Consider the following 21754-nt stretch of genomic DNA (forward strand, 5'->3'; position numbering starts at 1 on the left):
AAGTGATGGGTCGTATAATGAAAGAAGATCATTCAAAAAGGGGAAACATGAAATAAAATTGCCCATTTTCAGTGAGCAAGCCACCGTCTGAGAGACCACACGACAATGTGTGGCCAAAGGCAGGCAAGTTGGGCCTGAACTCTGTTCAAGTCGATTGATATATTCAGTGACAGTGCCAATACTTTTGCCGTCTACGGCCATTGCTTAGAGACGAACAACCAAGTCGCTTGTATAGCGCTCCAACGAAATAATTGATACGGAACGGCTGGCTTGGCAAGCGATTAACGATCTTTAAAAGGGGTGTTTACAATCACCGAAACACCCAAATTTCATCCATGCACCTTAGAGTTACCTTAGTATGCATGCAACGTTCAGGTCCGCTAGGTTTTATAGTTTTGGAGTTATGGAGGAGACACACTGACGGATGGATGGACTGACGGACGGATGGATGGATGGACACACAGACATTTATTGGTATCAACGAGTCGATAAATTACATTTTAATTGTTTGATCATATTCCTCACATCTGTACAAGCATTGCAAGTCATCTTGGCCCTAAAATACCAATTATTGATGTGACTGTGCATCGTATATGCCTGGTGTTGGTTTAATGGTTATGGTGGTAGGCTTGGGAACTTAGGATCCTGAGTTCAAATCCCACTTGGATGTTTAATTAATACCAGGTGGGGTTGACTCTGCCTGTCATCCTTCCGAGGTCATAAAAATGAGTGCCAGCTTGCTGGTATCTTGTGTCGGAGTGGCGACCAGTCCAGGATTGTGCCCAATAGCCAAGGAGGCTGCTTAGGCAGCACAAATGCTCTGCACAGAGTATGGTCCCCATGATGTATGGATGTGCATAGTATGCATCATGAACTTAATTGCAATAAAAGTAGTTGGTGGTCATCTTGGAAAAGGGCTGCTACTGCTGCTAGAAGGGATATCAGCGATGGCTCTGTTGACGAGAAGTTTCCTTTTGCAAGGCATGCTCAACAAGCCTGCCAAATTTCATGCTTGTATCATATTCAAGCCAAAAAACCTCAAAAATGTGTCACATATCTGTCCCCCATGACCCTTCCCTCTCCATCCAGCTCAAAACCAAATCGCCATAAGATGATAATCATACTGTAATGGAGCTCTGGTGTGTGTGTGTGTGTGTGTGTGTGTGTGTGTGTGTGTGTGTGTGTGTGTGTGTGTGTGTGTGTGTGTGTGTGTGTGTGTGTGTGTGTGTGTGTGTGTGCGTGCGTGCGCGCGCACTATATGTGACAGAAATAGCACCCTCTGGTGGTATGTCGGATAAAATTAGTGGTGAGTGTGCACAGAATTGAACACAGCACCTTCTGGTGGTGTTTGTTAAAATTTTGGTGTCCCAGAAGAAAGGACCCTTTCGTGGAAATAGCCACTTTAAATTGCCAACCAGAATTGGGCCGACATGGTTGTGTGTGTGTGTGTGTGTGTGTGTGTGTGTGTGTGTGTGTGTGTGTGTGTGTGTGTGTGTGTGTGTGTGTGTGTGTGTGTGTGTGTGTGTGTATATGTGTGTGTGTGTGTGTGTGCGCACGCGCGCGCACGTGCACATGCATGGCCTCCATAACTCCAAAACCATGAAACCTATCAGCTTGAAGCTTTGCATGCATACCAAGGGAACTTCAAGGGATTGCAAGAGTGAAAATTGGGTGTTTGGGTGAATGAAAACACCCCTTTTGAAGATAATTAATGGCCTTATTTAATTATATCCTTTATCAGGTGCATCATCGGCCACCTCGCTGGCATCTTAAGGCACATCCTGGAAACCGAGCTTGGGTCTTAATTCCCCATTTTGTTCGGCCCGCTCAACCATGCCTTGACTTTGAACAGGCCACAACGATTTCTTAACGATAAAGTCCCCCCCCCTCTTTCCTCATTCATATTATCGAATGCCCGATAATCATACCTACGATTCACTGGATACATTGCAATGCTTATAAACATTCGGATATACCAGCGTTTGTGGCTATATTTGATTTCCGCACATGCCATAACTTCGAGAATCTCTTCAACTAAGCCAAATTACAAAAATTTTGCTCCAAAATAGAATTTATCTTCCCCTCCAAAATAGAATTTGCCTTCCCTTCCCCTCTCCTCACAGTGCCTTCCCTTCCCCTCGCTTCACAGTGCCTTCCCTTCCCATCCCCTCACACTGCCATCCCTTCCCTCCCCTCACAGTGCCTTCACTTCCCCTCCCCTCACACTGCCATCCCTTCCCTCCCCTCACAGTCCCTTTCCTTCCCCTGCCCTCATGCTATCCTCCTGCCAACCACAATACAACTCTCCGGAGGTCAAGGAGGGGAAGGGCTGTCAAAGAATGTGTGAATTGGACGAATAAAAGCTTTTTCTTTTCTTTTTTAGCAGTTGGAACTGCTGCTCAGATCAATTCAGTTTTTCTTAAGCAATGAATCATTAGATCACAGTAGGACAGCCGAGAGGTACGTATGCTCATTCTCAGCTGTCTCGCCTGGATTTGAATTCTGACCCAGCTATAAACTGTCATCCCGATGTTTCACAGGCAGGGTTATTCAGCAATGTATGTGCCGTCTCTCAGATGGACATTAAACTGGGAGTCACATCTCCCGGATTCCACCCTCTCCTCTCCTCTACCCAGTGGCATACCAAAAGTGTGGCAGGTATGGCACATGTCCTGGGTGCCTCTTGAAGGGGGGGGCACCACTGAGCAGGACTCGGTCTCTGTCAAGAATGGAATATTGAAGTTGAAAGACATCGGAGACGAAAGAAACTAATGGCTGGTGAGAACCCGAGAGACACTGGGTTAACAGCCAAGGAGAAAATGGAAAGAGTCATGAGGGAACACTCCACCGTCTTCACAGAGAAATGGACGAAAGGTTCGCTCGTTTGCACGACACTGATGCCAAGTTTGGGTTCCTTCTCGATGTCGAGGGACTGTGTTACGGCGCCAACAGTAATGACCTAAAGAAGAAGTGTGAAAATTTGGGCGACTTGTACAGCTCTGATGTTGATGGACAGCAGCGATATGAAGAAATTTTGGATTGCAGAATATTGCTATCAAGTCAGGCCAACATGAAAATATCAAGACCTGAAGAGCTTCTCAAATTTATTGTTCAGTATGCAGATGAGAGCGTCTTCCCCGATCTTCGCATTGCTATTCAGATAATGCTCACCATCGCAGTTTAGTTTCCATCGCCAGCTGTGAGAGATCATTCAGCAAGTTAAAACTAATACTTTCGTATTTGAGAGCCTCCATGGGTCAAGGCAGACTCTGTGATCTTGCTCTACTGAGTGTAGAAAGAGAAGAAAATGAAAAAACTGACTTTGAGCACATCATAGACCAATTTGCATCAGTAAAAGCAAGGAAGGTGCAGTTGTAATTTTCATGTCGTGCCATAATTTGTTAATTAAAAGATTAATGAGCTTGGGTTGTATTTTTGAGCTGATATTATGGTAAAGTTATCTCAAAGATGGGTGTCAGATGTTTGGACAGGGGCGCAATTTCAGTGCTTGCCATAGGCGCTATTTTCCAAAAATACGCCCCTGCCTCTACCCCTCTCCCCTGTCCCCCTCCACACTCTCCTTATCCCCCCCCCACAATCTACCCCACCCTCTCTTTATCTCTCTCACTGACACCTCCGTCTCTCTGTGACACCTGTTTCTCTCCGACCCCTCTCCCTCTCTCCGACCCCTCTTCCTCTCTCTGACCCCTCTCCCTCTCTCCTACCCCTCTCCCTCTCTCCGACCCCTCTCTCTCTCCTATCCCTCTCCCTCTATCCGACCCCTCTCCCTCTCCTACCCCTCTCCCTCTTTCCGACCCCTCTCCCCCTCTCCGACCCCTCTTCCTCTCTCCGAACCCTCTTCCTCTCTCTGACCCCTCTCCCTCTCTCCGACCCCTCTCCCTCTCTGACCCCTCTCCCTCTCTCCGACCCCTCTCCCTCTCTTCGACCACTCTCCCTCTCTCCAACCCCTCTCCCTCTCCCCCCCATCCTCTCTTCCTCCCTTCCCTCCCTCTCTCCATCCCTCCCCTTTCCCTCCATCCTTCCCCTCATCTCCCTCTTTCTCTCCCACCCTTACTATTCCTGTCAGCGAAGTGACAGGTTGTATTTGCTAGTCTATAATAATAAATGTCAGTGTGTGTCTCCTCCATAACTCCAAAACCATCAAACCTCGTGGCCCAAAACTTTGCATGCAAAGTAAGGGAACTCCAAGGGAGTACATGAATGAAAATTGGGTATTTGGGTAAATTTAAACATTACTTTTGAAGATAATTAATGGTTTACCTTCATGAAAGGCTTACCCTTGGTCAGCCCAACTTCACCTTGCAGGGGTCTTTTGCCACCATTTTTATTCGGCCTCCTAAAAATGCTTTGCCTTGGAAACATGATATCCTCTCACAGATTAATTAAAGTATATAATCAAAATATGATTTCAGATTTGAGGATCAGATCTGGTGGACTAAATAAGTGTTAAAAATCTGGAGTAAAATCTGAAAATGGTAAGACATTTGTGATTTATATAACTAAGTATCTATACTGCATCTTATAAGATTTAAGCACCCTCCTTCTCCATATTTACAGAAGAAAATTTGAAATTGCCAAAGCATTAAACTCAACTTTTTCCACTGTTCTATATTTCTACTGTTTTTGTACCAAAGTGTAACTTCATTGAGTGCAATGACAATAATTAAGTCGGTGAAGGCTCTCGCAGCATGAGCAGTGGGCGTGGTGACCGCAGCTCTGTTCTCCGTGGAGATATCCCTGGAGTTAGGAGGGCAAAATAGAATCGAGGATTAGAATGAGTAAAGCAACGCAACACGTGAACTGTGAATTCAAGAGATATTTGAAAATTGTTTTCAGTGGCAACAAAGCAATGAATCACCACACCACAGGAGGATGGCCGAGAGGTATGCACGCTCACTCTAAGCTGTCTCACCTGGGTTCAAATTGTTTCACCTTTTTGTGCGATCTGCTTTCATTTAAGATGTTATTTCATTTCATCAGGAGCTTGGAGCGATGTTCTCTCCGATGTAAAAGTGAATGAGACGTTGTTTGCTTGCTTGTTTGTGACGCTAATCCTCTGTGCTTCCAAGATTGATTTCCCCTAACCTTTATAGGATTACTTCTTTTTTTACCAGGATACACCCTACTAAGGGTTTTAAAGTCATTTTCTCACAATTCATAACTTAAAAATACATGAGCATAGAATATATAACAATTCATAACTTGTTGCGGGGACGTAGTGGGAGTCCGAAGGGAGAGGGGTGGTGTGGTATGAGGCAGGGTATGGGTGGGATGAGAGAGGGGAAGGGGTGGGTTTGGGAGTCCAGTGGGAAAAGGGAGGGAAAGAGGTGGGAGTCGGGAGGGAGGGTTGTTGTGGGGTGTGAGTCCGGAAAGTGTGGAGGAGGGAGGGGAAGGGGTGGGGTGGGAGGAGGCAGGGGAGAGAGTGGTAAGAGCAAGGGGAGAGGGAGGGAAAGAGGTGGGAGGCAGGAGGGGGCAGGGGGAGGAAGGGGCAGGAGGAGGCACCCTGCGACCGGCGTTGCCTGGCAATGCCAGGTACTTTTGCTGGTAATCTACCAATATAAAACAGTGTGTGTTTGTGTATTTGTCTGTCCCCCTTCATAAGGACGATCCGAGTCGGGTTTTCAAAGTCAATCTCTTAACACGACTGTGTGTTCAATACGTTCTACATTTTCAGGATTAAAAAAAAAAAATTGAAAAACATTTTTCATAAAAGAGTCATTTACGTCTCTTCTGTTGGAACTGTGGACCATGATGTGCAACCAGGCCTCATGGGCGGTGTACAGAAGCATTTTTTAAAAAAATAATAATAAATACAAGGTGCAGGGAGATGAAATTTTCTGCATGTGATGCGCAACACGTCCAGAATAAAACGAGTGTTCATTTACATCCTAAGGATGTCAAATGAATAAAAAAAGATAAAAGAACGCCTGAAGCTCAGACGAAGCTTCAGACTTTGGCACGCTTACGATCGGCTGTACTGTCAAAATGAAACGTCCCAGAAGACAAAGAAAATAGGATCACAGATGTACATGTTTTGTCTTGCTAGGGATTAAAACATCACATCTTCCAGTGTCCTTCAATATTTTGAATAAAATAATTCCAACCGTCATTTTTGACCGGCTTTTATACTAGTACGTGTCCGAGTGTCGTCCAGCCACTATTAATCCAACGTGACGATAAAATGTCTTTTAATTACGTACTATTGGAACACCTTTTGACCTTTTAGACTGCTGAGACCCGTTAGAGCTTTGAAGAGCCTTTAATTAAGACCCTTTAGACTCGTGAGATGCTGTTAGACATAAACATCCTGTAGACACCTTAAACCCCTACATGCATTTTGGCCCTTAAGACCCTTTATAATCATTGGAGACTTAAGACCCCCATATCTTGTAGACCCCATAAGACCCTTTAGACTCCAAAGACCTTTCAAAACCTTAAGACCCTGCCGACCATGTTAGAACCCGTGAGACTCAGAAGACCCTTTACACCCCAAATACCCTTAAGACCCTTAAGACCTCAAAAACCATAAAGACCCTTTTTTACCTTCAAGACCCTTTCGACACTTTAGACCCCCTTCATCCTGTCGACCTTCTTATACCTTTTAGACCAATTTTTAGAGCTTTAGACTCCACAGACCCTTTAGACCTTTACAACCCTGAAGTCCATCGATTCCCTTTAGACCCATGACACGCTTCATACATGTTAGACATCTTTAGACCCCTTTAAACTGCTTGGATCCTTGGTTGGCACATTGGTTGGTGTGACACGCTGCTCCGGTGCATGCTCCCAGACCTGACCTGACCTGATGCTTCACCATTTTGAGCTTTAGACCCTTTAAAACCATGCAAAATAAAATAGAAATAAAAAAGACCTTTCAGAGTCCTTTAGACACTTTCGACCTCCAAGACCCTCTAGCTAGACCCTAACTACCATTAGAACCTTTAGACCATCTGGAACCTTTGAGATGCACACCACGCAAGCATCTATAGTAGTCTGCAAAACACATACTCTACTTCTTTCAACAAGTAATGTGCAAACTCTACCCACCCAGAGGGTGGACATCATCGTGATCATGAATTGACAATGATGATGATGATGATGATGACAATGATGATGACGATGGTGACAATGATGACGATGGTGACAATGATGATGATGATGATGATGACGATGGTGACGATGATGATGATGACGATGGTGACAATGATGATGATGATGACAATGATGATGATGACGAAGGTGACGATGATGATGATGATGATGATGGTGACGATGATGATGATGATGATGACAATGATGATGACGATGTATTCCCGATTGCTTACATTAAATCAGTTTCGGTTTTCCTTTCGAGCGTTCACCTCTGGGCTCTGACGGAGATGATCGGCTGAAAGGGTGCAGGAAATCGTGATCACGTTTAAATACCGCTTTATGTGCAGAGGTACAAGTGGGGCCTGTGAAACCAAATAGGTGAATGTAAAAACGACAAAAAAAAAATTTGGTTTTCTTTGAGGAAAATCTCGTCTTCAAATTCTCGAGGATAATTCGATGACAAATTCACAAAAGGCGAGATAAGCAATCCCATGAGGAAACGCCTCACTCGTGGTCATGGAGCGCGCAGAGGTACACCAGGTCCAGAGGGTGTCTTTACACGTCCCACGTAACCTCCTCATATGATCCACTTGGAGACATTTATTCGCAAAAAAAAATTTTTTAACGAAAGTTCTCGTGTTAAAAGGGCCCAGAAAACGTGATCACAAAACGAAGAAGATGAAAATAATAATAATAATAATAAGAGAAAAAGAAACGAACCACCAAGTGTTTGTGAAGACCTTTTGGAGCTTCGACGCCATTGGTTGGCGCGTTAAATTCTAATTTGTAATTGGTTCTTGCGTCTGACCAATGAACGACCGCAATGCTCTTTCTTCTCTCCCGAGTCTCCGCCCCCCCAAGCGGCGGTGGGCGGGCAATGAAAGCGGCGCGCGCCGTCTGGACGATGCACATTTACGTGTTTGACGGTGCTCGCTCCCTTTGTGAGAATCTCCTCGTCTCCCGAGTCGTCCGTCTCACGGCCGTGGTCTCTTCTCCCGACGACAACCGGGTCACACTGTGCCGTCGCTAAAGGCGCGTCTGCCGTGTGCTCGCCCTGTGAGTGCCGATCGCCGCGCTCGTCCTCCCACCCTTATGTGAATATCCGCCGCTTCAGGATCAAGGTGATGTTCCCACCTGATGTGAGCACGTCCGTCAAACAGCCGCGCTTACTGTAGTGTGTGTGTGTGTGTGTGTGTGTGTGTGTGTGTGTGTGTGTGTGTGTGTGTGTGTGTGTGTGTGTGTGTGTGTGTGTGTGTGAGTGAGTACGTGTGCAGCTGCAATGCTTGCCTGGAGCTTCACCACATTCTACCAGGTGAAGCATGTAGCGTGGGCAGCCGACTCGACTCGCCTCGCCGTGTGTGTGTGTGTGTGTGTGTGTGTGTGTGTGAGTGAGTACGTGTGCAGCTGCAATGCTTACCTGGAGCTTCACCACATTCCACCAGGTGAAGCATGGAGCGTGGGCAGCCAACTCGCCTCGCCGTGTGTGTGTGTGTGTGTGTGTGTGTGTGTGTGTGTGTGTGTGTGTGTGTGTGTGTGTGTGTGTGTGTGTGTGTGTGTGTGTGTGTGTGTGTGTGTGAGTGTACAGCTGCAATGCTTACCTGGAGCTTCACCACATTCCACCAGGTGAAGCATGGAGCGTGGGCAGCCAACTCGCCGTGTGTGTGTGTGTGTGTGTGTGTGTGTGTGTGTGTGTGTGTGTGTGTGTGTGTGTGTGTGTGTGTGTGTGTGTGTGTGTGTGTGTGTGTGTGTGTGTGTGTGTGTGAGTGTACAGCTGCAATGCTTACCTGGAGCTTCACCACATTCCACCAGGTGAAGCATGGAGCGTGGGCAGCCAACTCGCCTCGCCGTGAAACGTCATCAGCACAAGCATAATCTGAAGCACCGTTACGAGTTCCTGGAGACCCTGGGTAAAGGCACGTACGGCAAAGTGAAGAAGGCACTGGAGAGGAGCACCGGGAGAATGGTAAGAGGTTTCTAGGGGGTGCGGCACTGTTTGTTCACTGAACCTTGAGGAGAACCTGATGAATTGATTGATTAATTGATTGATTGATTCTTCAGGGAGTTTGTAAGCTTGTTCGAACCCTCCGTTCTCGTTTCTTCCCCCTCCGCATGACCAAATTGCCATGGAAGTTATGAATCTACTTACGGTCCATTATCTTGATTGTTGCGCAATCCTGGAGTGACCTGTGGGTTTTCGATCGATTGTGTTCACTTGCATGATCAGCCGTGGCTCTTTATCGTCTTGCATTTTAAAAAGCTCTGCACATCTTACAGATCTCAACAGAATAATACTGTGGACCACAACTCATAATGTTTTTGTTTGTTTGTTTTTAATAATAGTTGATAATTTTTTGTTTAGTAGTTAATATTAATACTAACTTTGGCCAGTGCAACTTCTCAAGTCGTCATCTTATAGACAAGCCCTTTTGTGCAGCTCTTAAAGCACGGGGGAGCAAATAACAAAAACTTTCTCTGACGAACGAAGAAAAAGACAGTGATGGGAATAGAGAGGAGTTCGTCAAGTACTCACGCTGAGATCTGTGCCATCAATTATACATCAAGAACAACTATCTTGCACACATCCTCTAAAATATCGTATGCTTCACAATGCAGTGCCCCCTGCTGACACCGTCCCAGAATTTTGTCGGCTCGAGGAATCGAAGGCTCACTTATGGAGGAGCTCGTACATATATCACATTCAGGGCAAATATGTGAGTAGGCATCAGTACATTTATTATGGGTTGTCGGGTTGGCCTGTTAGTGTTCCCATCTGAACCCCCTGGCTCATCAGACATGAATTCCAAGAACCTTGGTAGACAACAGACGAACGCAGGTGGTATAAGGGATTTTAATCTGGGCCTGATGAGCTCGAGGGTTCAGATGGGAACACTAACTAGCCCAACCTGACACCTGACAAAAGGGGGAATATCAAATCGATAAAGAGCAAGTCCTGGAGAAAAGGATGTAAAGATGAGAATATTAAAATACAATTGAAGTGTTTTGTCTTTTGCTTTGCTGGCATTGCTGTTCCTTTTCTTAAAGCAAGACAAATGGCACGTTATTTTTGTACATGTGTTTCCATTTATTACTTCTTTTTTTGTTAAGCTGCTGGAAGTAAATTTTCTCTCCACGTTCCAGGTTTCCGTCAATTTTTGCTCAACTGACAATCATTTGGAGGGGAGGCTGGGGGGGGGGGGAAACTTGTGCAATAAAAGTAATTGTTGCGACAATATAACATCAAGGAAATGATGACTACAAAGGGCCAGGTGATCAGATGATGTGGCATTAAGTGTGGCTACTTGGGAAAGTGATGTTGCCAAATGTTGCAAATATTTATTTGATCCTCATGCTGTTTCTGCATTAAAAAGACAAATATTGTTATTTTTGTACATGTGTTAACATTTACTATGTTTGTATTAACATGGATTGAAGGAAGCTCTCTGTCTGTCTGTCTCACTCTCACTCTCCATGTCAGTTATTTGATGTGTTTTGTTGTGACGTTTTATGACCCACCACCAACCCACCATATTTAGATTTTTATTGTTTTATTGTTAGAGTCATTTTGAGTCTGAGAATTTCTATTCTTGTCGACTTTGTGAAGTGCTTTGCCTGTGCCGAACATGGTATGACGTTTGTGCAAAGTTTGGCAGAGGATGTGCAGCAGTTTGCTTTGGTATGTCGAGCTTGCTGAAGTCGACTAACTACTCATGGCGACGGCACGAGGTTACTGTCTACACATATTCTGCTACAGTCTGCAGTCTCATGGATGTCCACAGATAACCGCAGAGCAGCAATAATCTTTAAAGATGTGGAACAGTATTGAAGGTCATGAATAAGAAGAAGAAGAAAAAGAAAAAATTAAATACAGAACTTCAAATAAGTAAAGAGCTCATGGAACTCCTTACCCTGTGCAGTCTTGAGAGAAAACAAGGACCTGGACGGGGTCTACGAGTGGCAAATTTGATTGGTCGAGATGATGTATAATGCTGTAATATTTTGTCCAAGTACTGCTGTAGGTTTTGAAAGTGCCAAAAAGAAGATTTTTTTTTTTCTTCTCCACTGTTCAAATATATAATTCAATTGAAATAAAATTAGGATTTCAAAGGTTGTAGAAGAGGAAAATTCTGGAAATTTCCCGCCGTTGATGCAGCGTCTTTTAGACTGTTACTTAAGACGTTACATTAGTTATTCGTGCCTGTTGTTTGTGTCCTTTATAACGTCCTTAAAAACAGTAAGTTTCCTGTTTGGAATCATTTCCAATTTTGTTTGACTGCCCAGCAGGCAGACAGGGTAAGATACATATATATAATTATTACTATTATTTTACTCCTCTATGCGCACCTGTGCTTCGGACAAATTCCGTACATTTTGCCTATTTCAGAGCCAAAGTACTGCTGAACTACAGGTTCATTTCCCGATTCATGTTCAAAATATAACATTCAATTAAAATGAAGCTATTCCTCTATCATACGCTGACATTTGTTGACAGACAGACAGACAAAGTGAACCAATTGCTTAACCCCACTTTTCACTTCGTGGACACGGGGTAATAAATGCCAGTTCTAGAGGTTTTAAAAAAAATTCTCCTCCTTCTTCCAAATTGAATAATTTCTCAGATTCTCAAAAGTATTGTGTGTTGTGATGAGACCTTGTGCATGATGTTTTAACTTCAGTGTTCAAGAGTAGAAATCCTCTGAATGCTGTTTATTTTGAGGCTTCCATAGGACAGCTTGGCAATTGTCTTTGGTTCTAAATCTGATTACTATCTGAATTTGATCCAAATTGAACTGCCGTTTCGTGCAGTGCAGGTAGGTAGGTTGGTCTAGTGGTACGGATGCTGTGTTGGCATCCCAGATGTTGTGGGTTCAAATCTAGCTTTTCCACCAAGGATTTAGTCATTTCATATTTTCAACTTCTGGGAACTGAACATGCCCTTGGAGAATTAGAATGTTACTACCAGATTGTCAATGAAACCCTGCAGGCTTACTCATGATTTTTCAGGAAGGAGGTAAACTTCGTGCCCAAGCTCATCTGTTTCTGGTCTATATTTGGTAGCAGTCCCCGGCACAATGTGGTTCGTTCTTAAATGGCCCCGTAGTAACTTGGGATGGGCATTCATTGGCCACCAATAAATAGTACCGGACTTTTCCCTCACATGACCTTAATTGAATTAAAAAACGGAACTTACTGAATTCCATTGTGGAAATGAAATTGCCCACATCCCCATTAAGGAATACACTGTTTTCAGAGAGAGCGCTAAATGTGTGTCCTTCACCTCTATATCCTTTGTTCGTTTGTGAACCTGCTGCTCTTTGTCGTTCAACTCCTCCATGAGCCTAGATCATTGTATATAAAAAGTGACTGATCCATTTGCTGGGAATGGCTTCTGAAAGTTAAAGATAACACACACCCACACCTCTCAAAAGAGCAGGTATTTTGTACCATACCTTGGCCATGATTTGTTTCATTATTCATATATAGGGTTGACTATTTTGCCTCATGAACATATAGGGTTGACTACATGGTATATGTCTGCCTTGGTGACTCCGAGAAACTCCATCCAACATGGCCTATAAGACCAGAATCTGGACTTCACTTGATGCATCTCACTGCCAATGAAGTAACATCTATATTTATCAGCCTCAAGCAATTCATAAATCAAAGAAAGAATTTGCTTGAGACATTCAGAGGACAATTGAGCTCATCCAAGGACAGAGGACAGCCAGGTTTGTTGCATCATGTCAAAATATAGTCTTGTAACATTTATTTACACTACCGCTCAAAAGTTTTAGAACACCCCCATTTTTCGAGTTTTTACTGAAATTTAAGCAGTTCAAGTCCAGTGAATAACCTGAAATGGTACAAAACTAAGTGGTAAACTGCCAGAGATTGAAAAAACAAAGTTTAGATTTCCAAAAAATGAAAAATAATGTAAATTTCAGAGTTGTTAAAAAGGCCCTTTTCAGTGAACAAGTAATGGGTTAGCAACTGCAGCTGTTCTGCAGCAATGAAAGTAAATTAAGCCTTGAAAGTTGATGCAAACAATTCCTACAGGTGTCCCAACTTTTGTTGATTAGTTACAAACCCTCTGTCTGTATAAAAGCAGTGTTGGAACAGACAGTGTTGCCACACCCTCCGAAACATTATTTGGACAATATTGCACTGCAAGAAGTAGTATATTGCTATCACTAGTACGTGGCCGTACGTGCAAAAAAAAATTAAAAAAAAAAACTTTCAAACCGCGAGCCAGAAACAACAACCACACAGGCCGTTCCTTCGCTCTCGCGTGGCCGTACGTGCGTGTCCTTACGTGCGTGGCCGTACGTGCAAAGCAAAATAAAAAAAACTTTCAAACAACCACACAGTCCGTTCCTTCGCTCTCGTAAATGACGACTGGATTGGGGCATTGTATTTATCTATAAATGCGCATAAGAAATCGAGAAAATATTAGAATACATCAAGTCATCACTATCCGGAAGTGGTGCGTGCCCATACGGAATGTTCACATGCATTCCACGAATTATCGCTTGTATTGAAGTAACGACTGCTGTGATACTTCCACACACAGAGTTAATTAAAATCAAGTTTACCTCCCTGTCTTTGCTTGCCATGACATTCGCTGCCATTGACTATTGCCACTCATACACCACGGCAACTAAGGCGCCTTTCCCCATCGTAACCGACACGGCCCGTGACGTCATCGTCGGCCGGCAAACGCACCAGCCTATGCAGCCACGCCTACGCAGCAACGTGTCTTGTCATTGGTTTGGTAAATAAATGGCCGCAGCACCGTGTCCTGTCATTGGTTTGGTAAACAAATGGCCATAACTTGGGAAACACTTGTACGATTAATATCAAACCTTGAAAAGGCACATACTCAGGTCCCCAGCAATAGAGCTGGCAAGTTTCAATTAGATCGGACCAGTGGTTGTCGAGAAACAGCGGTCACAGACACACAGATTGCTGGAATTATAGATAGATAATGGCGAGAAAATAACAATTAACAAAGGAAGAAAGACAGACCATTATCACCCTTAAAAGTGGAGGTCTTTCCTTTCGAGAGATTGCAAAGGAGCCAAGGTGTCAGTGAGTACAGTTTCCGACACCATCAAAAGGCACGGAGGAAACTCTGACAGGAAGAGGTCTGGCAGACCCAAAGCCACAACACAATCAGAAGACAAGTTTCTGAAAGTCAACAGCTTGCGTGATAGGTAGCTCACAGGACAGCAGCTTCAAGCACAGCTTAACACTGGTCGAAGTAAGGAAGTCTCAGTTTCAACTGTGAAGAGAAGACTTCGAACTGCAGGTTTGACAGGTCGAGTGGCAGTAAGAAAGTCATTCCTAAGATGGCAAAATAATAAAAAGAGGCTTGCCTGGGCCATGAAGCACCGCCAGTGGACGACTGAAAACTGCAAGAAGGTCTTATGGACCAATGAATCCAAATTTGAAATCTTTGGTTCATCACGCAGGGTTTTTGTACGCCGTTGAGTTGGTGAAAGGATGGTTCTTCAGTGTGTGACACCAACTGTCAAACATGGAGGAGGAAGCGTGATGATCTGGGGCTCTTTTGCTGGATCCAGAGTCGTCGTTTTGCACAGAGTGACTGGCACCTTGAACCAAAAGGGCGACCACAGCATTTTGCAGCGCCATGCAATACCTTCTGGTCGATGCCAAGTTGGTCAGGGGTTCATCCCACAGCAAGATAACGTCCCAAAACATACCTCCAGGCTATGTCAGAACTACCTTAGAAGAAAAGAACAAGATGGTAGGCTTCAAATCATGGAATGGCCAGCACAGTCTCCAGACTTAAACCCCATCGAGCTGGTTTGGGATGAACTGGACAGAAGAGTGAAAGCAAAGCAACCGACAAGTACAACACATTTGTGGGAACTTCTGCAATAGTGTTGGGAAGAACTTTCTGAACAATATTTGATTTCCATTGGAGAAAGAATGCCACGAGTAGGTTCGGCTGTTATATCTGCAAAAGGTGGCTCCTTTGATGAGTCAAAAATTTGGATTAAATTTTGTTCAACAAAACGATTCCACGATTCCTTTTTTTATCTGCAATTGTTTATTTGTTCTATGCGCTTTAATTTCAGAGTACATTGAAACATTAAACTGCTTAAATTTCAGTAAAAACTGGAAAAATGGGGGTGTTCTAAAACTTATGACCAGTGGTGTATATTTATATCCTTGAATTTCTAACCTTATTTGATGAAGACACCTCCTGCTGTGTAACTGTTCAGTGGCCCATAATGCACAAACCTTGCCTTGTGTTGGTTTTCAACGTTACAAGTTTTCACGAGTGGTCATAGTGAAAAGAGTGTGCAGTCTCTGCCATTTAAGGTAATAGCCTGAGTTGAAATGGCAATCATGCTGGCCTGAAAACTCCAGAGCATTGCATAAAAGCTGTATGAGACTGCAAGTGCTGACTGTGTTTTGATTACAACAATTTGATTTCGGCTTTGAGCTCACACCCGAAAACAGGCCGGAGAATGTGATCCATATGTCGACACGGTCCCCCTTCTACGTGGGGTTATCCCTCTGGCTTTTATACACGGTGTTTTGCCTGCCGCCCCGCCCGCTCTGATGTACTTCAAAAGCGGTGCAGCTCACTCGCTGTCCTGACTGTTGCATCTGCTGTTTCCATCTTTGAACCACAAGTACCAGCTGTGCCAAAAACTTTTGAGGCCTTGCAAAGGCCAACAGGCAAGAGGGAGCTCTGAAAAGAGTTGCAACTTGGAAAACGTTTTTTTATTTATTTTTATAAAGCTCAAAAATGGAATCTCATTTGACATTTGCTCCTGGGTGTATATTTTTAAACGGTTCTTTGAATAATAAAAAAAAAAAAATTGGGGGGGGGGGCGATATGACTTGTGATGTTGTCAAGCATTTTTAAGGTTATTCCTAGCACGGCAGATTGGTTTGACACGATAGCTAGAAAACAGTCCAGATGCCCATGGCAATGTGTTACAGCAGAATTTGAGCACTCCATGGCTCCGGAGGGTGACTGACCTATTGCCGCAGGGTGGTCTGGTTGGAGCTCTCCCGGGATCGCAGGCAACGACGAGTCAAGCCCACGTTTTACGGGACTTGTGATGTGAAAGAAAGTGTAGGATCAAAATGTTCTTTATTTTAGTGGTCGGAAGTAGAGACTTTATAATTCTTGAAAGAGCGTCCGCTTTGAACCCCGGCTGAGTCATCCCAAAGTTTCCTTCCTTGATGCTCAACATTTAAAGGATAGAACACGAACAAACCCTATAGGTTGGTATCCATGGGGAAGAGGAAATTTCTCCTTGATTGTCCGAGGGTAAAGCGACATTGTGAGGGTCATAAGATTGGCATCGACGATACCCAGAGTGCCCCTCTAAGTTATGTCACTTCCTCCAAGCTCAGTGGCTGTGTTTTTGTGAAGTCAAGTCCGGTATTGTTTCGCGTCTCTGCCTGCATGTTTTGGCATGACTTGTGTTGCAGCTCCTCGACGAGTTTTCGACCCATCAAAAATTCGGTGTACTTTTTGAAATTGCATACAATTACCTTGAGACATGGTTAATAATGACATGAGACTCTTGTTAAAATGAAAGACTGAAATAATTACATAAATAAGTAAATTATTCTTTGTGATAATATTTTCTCATGCTATTTGTTTTGGCGCGAGTCGAGAGTATTCACCACTTTAAATGACCGGTGACATAATTTTTCAATCGTTTTAAATCTACTTCCTTTTGAAGTAAATAAAAGACCTCCAAAGACATTTATGATCATCATATATGAGAAACGCCCTGTAAAGATTGTGCTTTGTGAGTGATGATTTAAGAAGTGGCCTGAACTGAAAATAGAAGTGAGTAGTCGCTCAGATCATCGGGTGTTTTATAATGCGTTTTAATGAAACGAGTGCTATATCCTTCTGAGAGTGGAACAAGAAAAGCAGTTTCTTTTCTTTCCTTCAAAAATAAGGAGCTGCTGATGTCATGTGGTACTGTGTATTATGAAATGGTTATTTCCAATGAATAGTCTTTTTGTTCAAAATAAAGTTTCTATTATATTCATGTTAAAGTGAGATTTCATTTGGTGGCTGTTTATAAACGGCTTAAATGTTGAAAGGACTTGGATTTGTAAGGATGAGTTTGGAATGTCCATCGTGGCATGGTGTTTAAGAGGAGGAGAGAGAAATTTAAGAGGAAGGAAAAGGGGGGGGGGGTAGGGATATGGTTGGTGACAGCTTTGGGGGAGCTCCGTGCATACATTGGTGAATCCGGGTCGAGAACAATCGATAGCCGCCAGCCACCGTGTCTGATGTGGTGCCCAGCTCTGCCCTTTGATGTCACGAACTGCAAATAACGCAAATTGCTTCCCGGTGCTCTGGGTTTGCTCTGAGGAGAGAACACGATGCCTGGCATGCTAGGTATTCGGCCTAAACAGAGGGGAGCATGGCAGGTTATTTCTTTTTCTCTTTATTTGATCGAACAATGATGTCTCGCCACCACTTCCCCCCTCCCCCAACCCCCCTTCCTCACCCCCTTCAGCAGAGCAGAGAGAGTTTACTCTGGCTGGAGCGGTGCATTGATGCGAGGTTAAAGATTACCGCACAGCATGGTGGTGTGAGGCTGAAGCTGGGACTGAGGTGCAGGGGCGTGTTGCGTTATGGCTCAATGGGGGAGATGAACAAAGGGAGGCAAACAACTCCAGAAACCATCACCAACCCCCAACCCATTCTGAGCATGTCCATTTCCCACATGTGATACCAGCCTGGGAAGTATCTGTTCCTACATCCCAAAACAACTGTTTAAACCCTCAGTGCTTAAAGAAGGGTGTCTTGCACAGATGTTGCAGGGCCGTTTTGGTGGGCCTCATGGCTCACTTGTAGGAAAGAAGGCAGAGCAGACAGAAAGGGTTCTTTCACCAACTACTAGTTCGTCTCGGATGGTGGATTCCGTTAAATATGAGCTGTTTCCAGATGGGATGAGGCTCTCTCTCGAAACAATACTGCACGCAGTGGGTAAGGAAATGCGCCATGTATCCTCTTCCGCAAATGGGAATTAGTTGGAGCGCGGTTTACCTCCTTGAACAGTGACGTTCGATCCAAGCAATGATGGTGTTGTGAATTGGTCACCCACCGATTAACCTGGCCATCCACATACGTATTTCCTTCTCTGTTTATCTAGTTCCCTTCTGTCATTTCCCCTTCGTCCATTCTCCTCCAAAATGGCTTTCCCCCTTTTTCACGCTCACTTCATGACCCCCCCCTTCCTTCCTTTCCTTATCCTCCCTCTTTCTCAGGATTTCCTTTATTAATGTACCACTCCCCCCCCCCCAACTCCCTCCTCCACTTTGTATATATAATATGTAGATGGCTCCTTATGTGATTTGTCTTGCTGTGCCTTGTCTGCCTGTTTACCTTGGTGGCCTCTGACAATGTTGACCCATCACCCTCTGTTCAGTCCATTCATTAGCTTCAGAATCTGTATGAAAGTCTATAGGTTCTCCAGAGATGCTGAGAAGCTTTTGAGGTTATACAATACAGCACATGAATGGCTGTGGGAATAGACCAGAATTTTGTACAAGCTTGGTTATGTTGTATCATTTAATCATGCATCTACATCTGCCAAGACCCGTGCTGTTTCATACCTCATTGCACTCCCTTTGAAATCCCTAAGAAGTCCGGTGCAAGCATGATGCACTGCGTACTGCTCAAGTGGAACTCGGGAGTTGTTTGTACGTCTTTTTCCCTGGAGGTTACTTTGGCAAGGTCCAGCAACACAAACAAAGTGTTGAAAGACACCTCTGTTTCCTGCTTGCGTTCAGGGAGCTCCTTTGGACACGAGTGAGCTCTGCACAATCGAGGCAGCTGCAGTGCTTGCAGCACCGTGCTGCAGTTGTTTTATCAGCGTGACCCAAATTTCAGGAAACCATCTTTGGATTGATCACTATTTGCAGTCATCAATTTGTTTTGTCATATTTTGCGAGAGTCTTTCAAACTTTATGCACACAACACAGCTGCTGACAAAAGAAGTTTCCTTGGCGAGGAATATACTTGGTTTGCCATTGCTTTCCGAGTGGAAGTCTTCGATGTATTCAGGGTACACAAGCACACAATGCTGTACTCTTTTTTTTTATTTATTTAAAAGGATATTTAAGTTTTTTGTTTTTTTTGTATACCTTGTCGAGGCTCGTATGACGGCAACGCACAGCAAGGGTGGCATGAGACAGGAGGGGCGGGAGTGAGAAGGACAACACAGTGGGGGACAGAGACCCCAGGAGATCTGTGGAAGGGAGAGGGATGGGGTGGGGAACATGGGGAATACAAGATGGACATTACAGGGACTTTCAGGAAGGAAAGCAGGGAATTTGAAGGAGGTGGGTTTGGGGTGGATTAATGGGGGTAGAAAAGATCGAGGATTTGGATGGGGGGGGGCGATAAGAGGTGGTGGTGAACAACTGTTTTGAATGCCTGGAGGGAAGAATGGGATTGAACAGAGGTGAGGGAGTTTATTCCAAAGGTGGGGAAAAAGAGGAATGAAAGAGTGAAGATGAGCAGTGATTCGTGATTTTGGTAGTTTTACCAGAAGGGGGTTGTTGGCGGACCTTGAGCGCCCTGCGGAAATATGGTGGGGACAAATCGCAGATAGACCAGTGAGGGGGTGGGGGGGGTCGACACCGGAGAGGAGACGGTAGAAGACAGACCACCGACCTGCCTGCGGTGAGAGAGTGAGAGGACCAAAGACTCGGCCTCATCGCGGGAGATGCCAATGATCCGAAATGCCTTGGTTTCCACAGCGTGAAGCCGAGAAAGGTGGGAGGCAGGAGCACCAGCCCAGAGGGGAGAGCAGTACTTCATCAGGCTGCGGACGAAAGCTTTATATGTGGTCAGGAACTCAGGTGGGCCAATAAACGACTGCACGATGGAGGATTCCCAGGCGGGCGACTGGCTTTGGAGGCCAGGTTGGAAATGTGGCTTTAAGTGAATGTGGGCATTTGTGACAGTCAACTTAACTTTCCTTCTGCGATGTTCTTGCAGAGAGGAGAGAGTGATCCATGGACTTAAGTACAGCCAATCCAATAAGTGGTGTCCTGGTTTCCTCAAAAGGGCATCACATTTGGCATTATATGCTCCAATTCTTCGGATTTACAAGCAGCCTTCTAATTTGATCGGGGGTGGGATTTGGGAAGGAGGGATAAATGATTTTTTTTCTCCCCCCTGAAGAACTCTATAGGTTTTAATGGTTCAGCCTGCCTTCACTGTTTGCAGTTGTTCTGCAGAGCAGTTAGCATTTCGAGTTTGGCCTGCTTGCTCCGCATGGTAAATGTCAGTGCAATTTGGAAGAGAGCAATTCGCCCGAAAGGATCGCTGGCTGTGTGGGCGGTGGAATATGGGACAAGGCCCCAGGAGCTGTGTTTATGAACACCCGGATTGTGTCTGGATTGCAATTGGCAGGATATCGTTTATTTGTCACCGTTGGCCGAGCTCACATTCACGAGCTCGTCGTTCCACACACAAATAGCTGGGTGTCAGATTGTGTAGGAAAAAGAAACAAAGGTGTCCATGCATGATTATCGTTCATGCATGCACGAGTCTCCACGATGCAAAAGAAATCTGATCCTTTGAAACAGCTATGAAATCTGCAAATGCGCTACCGGTGGATTTTGGCACCTTGCATTCCTCCTTTTGCAATAGCTAAAGCGATCACGAGACGATTGTTTTGTATATAATATCCACACTTACCTTTTGTCGTTGAATTTCCCGTATCTTACGATGCAGAGGTTGCCGTTGTATATGCAGCCGTGCAGTTGTGTTTATGGATGGCGAGCATCATAGTGTGAAACGGTCCTTAATTGGACAGATAACTCATTGGAAAGTGTGTGATCCAAACGCAGCTTCCTGGAGACTCACCTTTGCCTGGAATCATGGCAAGAAAAAGATGGATTTGCAATGGGAATGAAATGGGCTTGGAGTTTTGCAGTGAGACAACTCGCTGCTTTCCGTACGAGTTGGGTCACCGCTGTCGGGCTGCTGCGCTAGCAGAAACGTGCTTCTTGGCTCGGTTGGTAACGGAAACCCCCCGAGCCTCAGTTTCCACTCTCTGAAGCCAAAGAATGTGATTAGGGGCGAAGTCAGGATTTCTGATGGGGTGTTGCCCGTGCCTTACAGATGGGCAGTGTTTCCTTCCCTCCGGAGTGACACCACCTTACTTTCGATCTCTGCATTAAGAGATTCCTTACTTCCCACGGACTTCTCCCCAACCCCTCCTGTGGGAGGCCTGTCAAAACGATTTACAAAAATGTTTCCCAAAACATTGTTGATCATCACCAGCATTCTGCCTGGTTGTTGTTATTTGTTTGTTTTTTTTCATTTTTGAAAAATTGGCAACGCTTGCTTGAATGGTGGTGGTAGTGGTGGTGGGTGGATGCAGTTGGGTTATTACAGTTTATTTGCAGTCTCATTGCCCAAAGGACTGTTTGGGCCCATTGCTGTTGAGTCCCTTGTTTTGCAATGGCACATCAACATCACTGGTTTGTTCGTTGGCACTGTAGGTGGTCTGCTTTTATAGCTTTTCCCTCAACCCCAGTTGGTTTCCACAAGCAAGTAAATGATGATTTTGGATTGAGGTAAATGGCATGATTTACCGCAGCTCAAGCTTTA

At 44.7% G+C, this 21754-nt stretch overlaps 1 protein-coding gene and 1 long non-coding RNA gene across 6 annotated transcripts in view; one reads left to right on the forward strand and one right to left on the reverse strand.

Moving 5' to 3' along the window:
- Window positions 1-7902, reverse strand: part of LOC147032539 (uncharacterized) — a 50887-nt gene extending 42985 nt beyond the window's left edge. The window contains exons 1-3 of one of the 3 annotated variants that reach the window (XR_015052092.1): window positions 7834-7902; window positions 7347-7475; window positions 4030-4758 (exon numbers count right to left, since the gene is read on the reverse strand). This is a non-coding gene — a long non-coding RNA (uncharacterized LOC147032539). Of the gene's footprint in view, window positions 1-4029; window positions 4759-7346; window positions 7476-7621; window positions 7794-7833 lie in introns of those variants that run through there. The other 2 variants (XR_015052094.1, XR_015052093.1) reach the window with 2 other exon arrangements.
- Window positions 7903-7968: 66 nt separating this feature from the next.
- LOC147032540 (NUAK family SNF1-like kinase 1) overlaps window positions 7969-21754 on the forward strand; it is a 30595-nt gene continuing 16809 nt past the window's right edge. The window contains exons 1-2 of one of the 3 annotated variants that reach the window (XM_085870269.1): window positions 7969-8234; window positions 8923-9076. In XM_085870269.1, coding sequence (XP_085726395.1) covers window positions 8930-9076 — 147 coding nt within the window. In that variant the 5' untranslated portion in view covers window positions 7969-8234; window positions 8923-8929. Of the gene's footprint in view, window positions 8253-8922; window positions 9077-21754 lie in introns of all 3 variants that reach the window. The other 2 variants (XM_085870271.1, XM_085870270.1) reach the window with 2 other exon arrangements.

Source organism: Eptatretus burgeri, chromosome 2, assembly GCF_056783735.1.
Source record: "Eptatretus burgeri isolate ZD-2024b chromosome 2, Ebu_testis_v1, whole genome shotgun sequence".
In the NCBI taxonomy this organism is placed as follows: domain Eukaryota; kingdom Metazoa; phylum Chordata; class Myxini; order Myxiniformes; family Myxinidae; genus Eptatretus; species Eptatretus burgeri.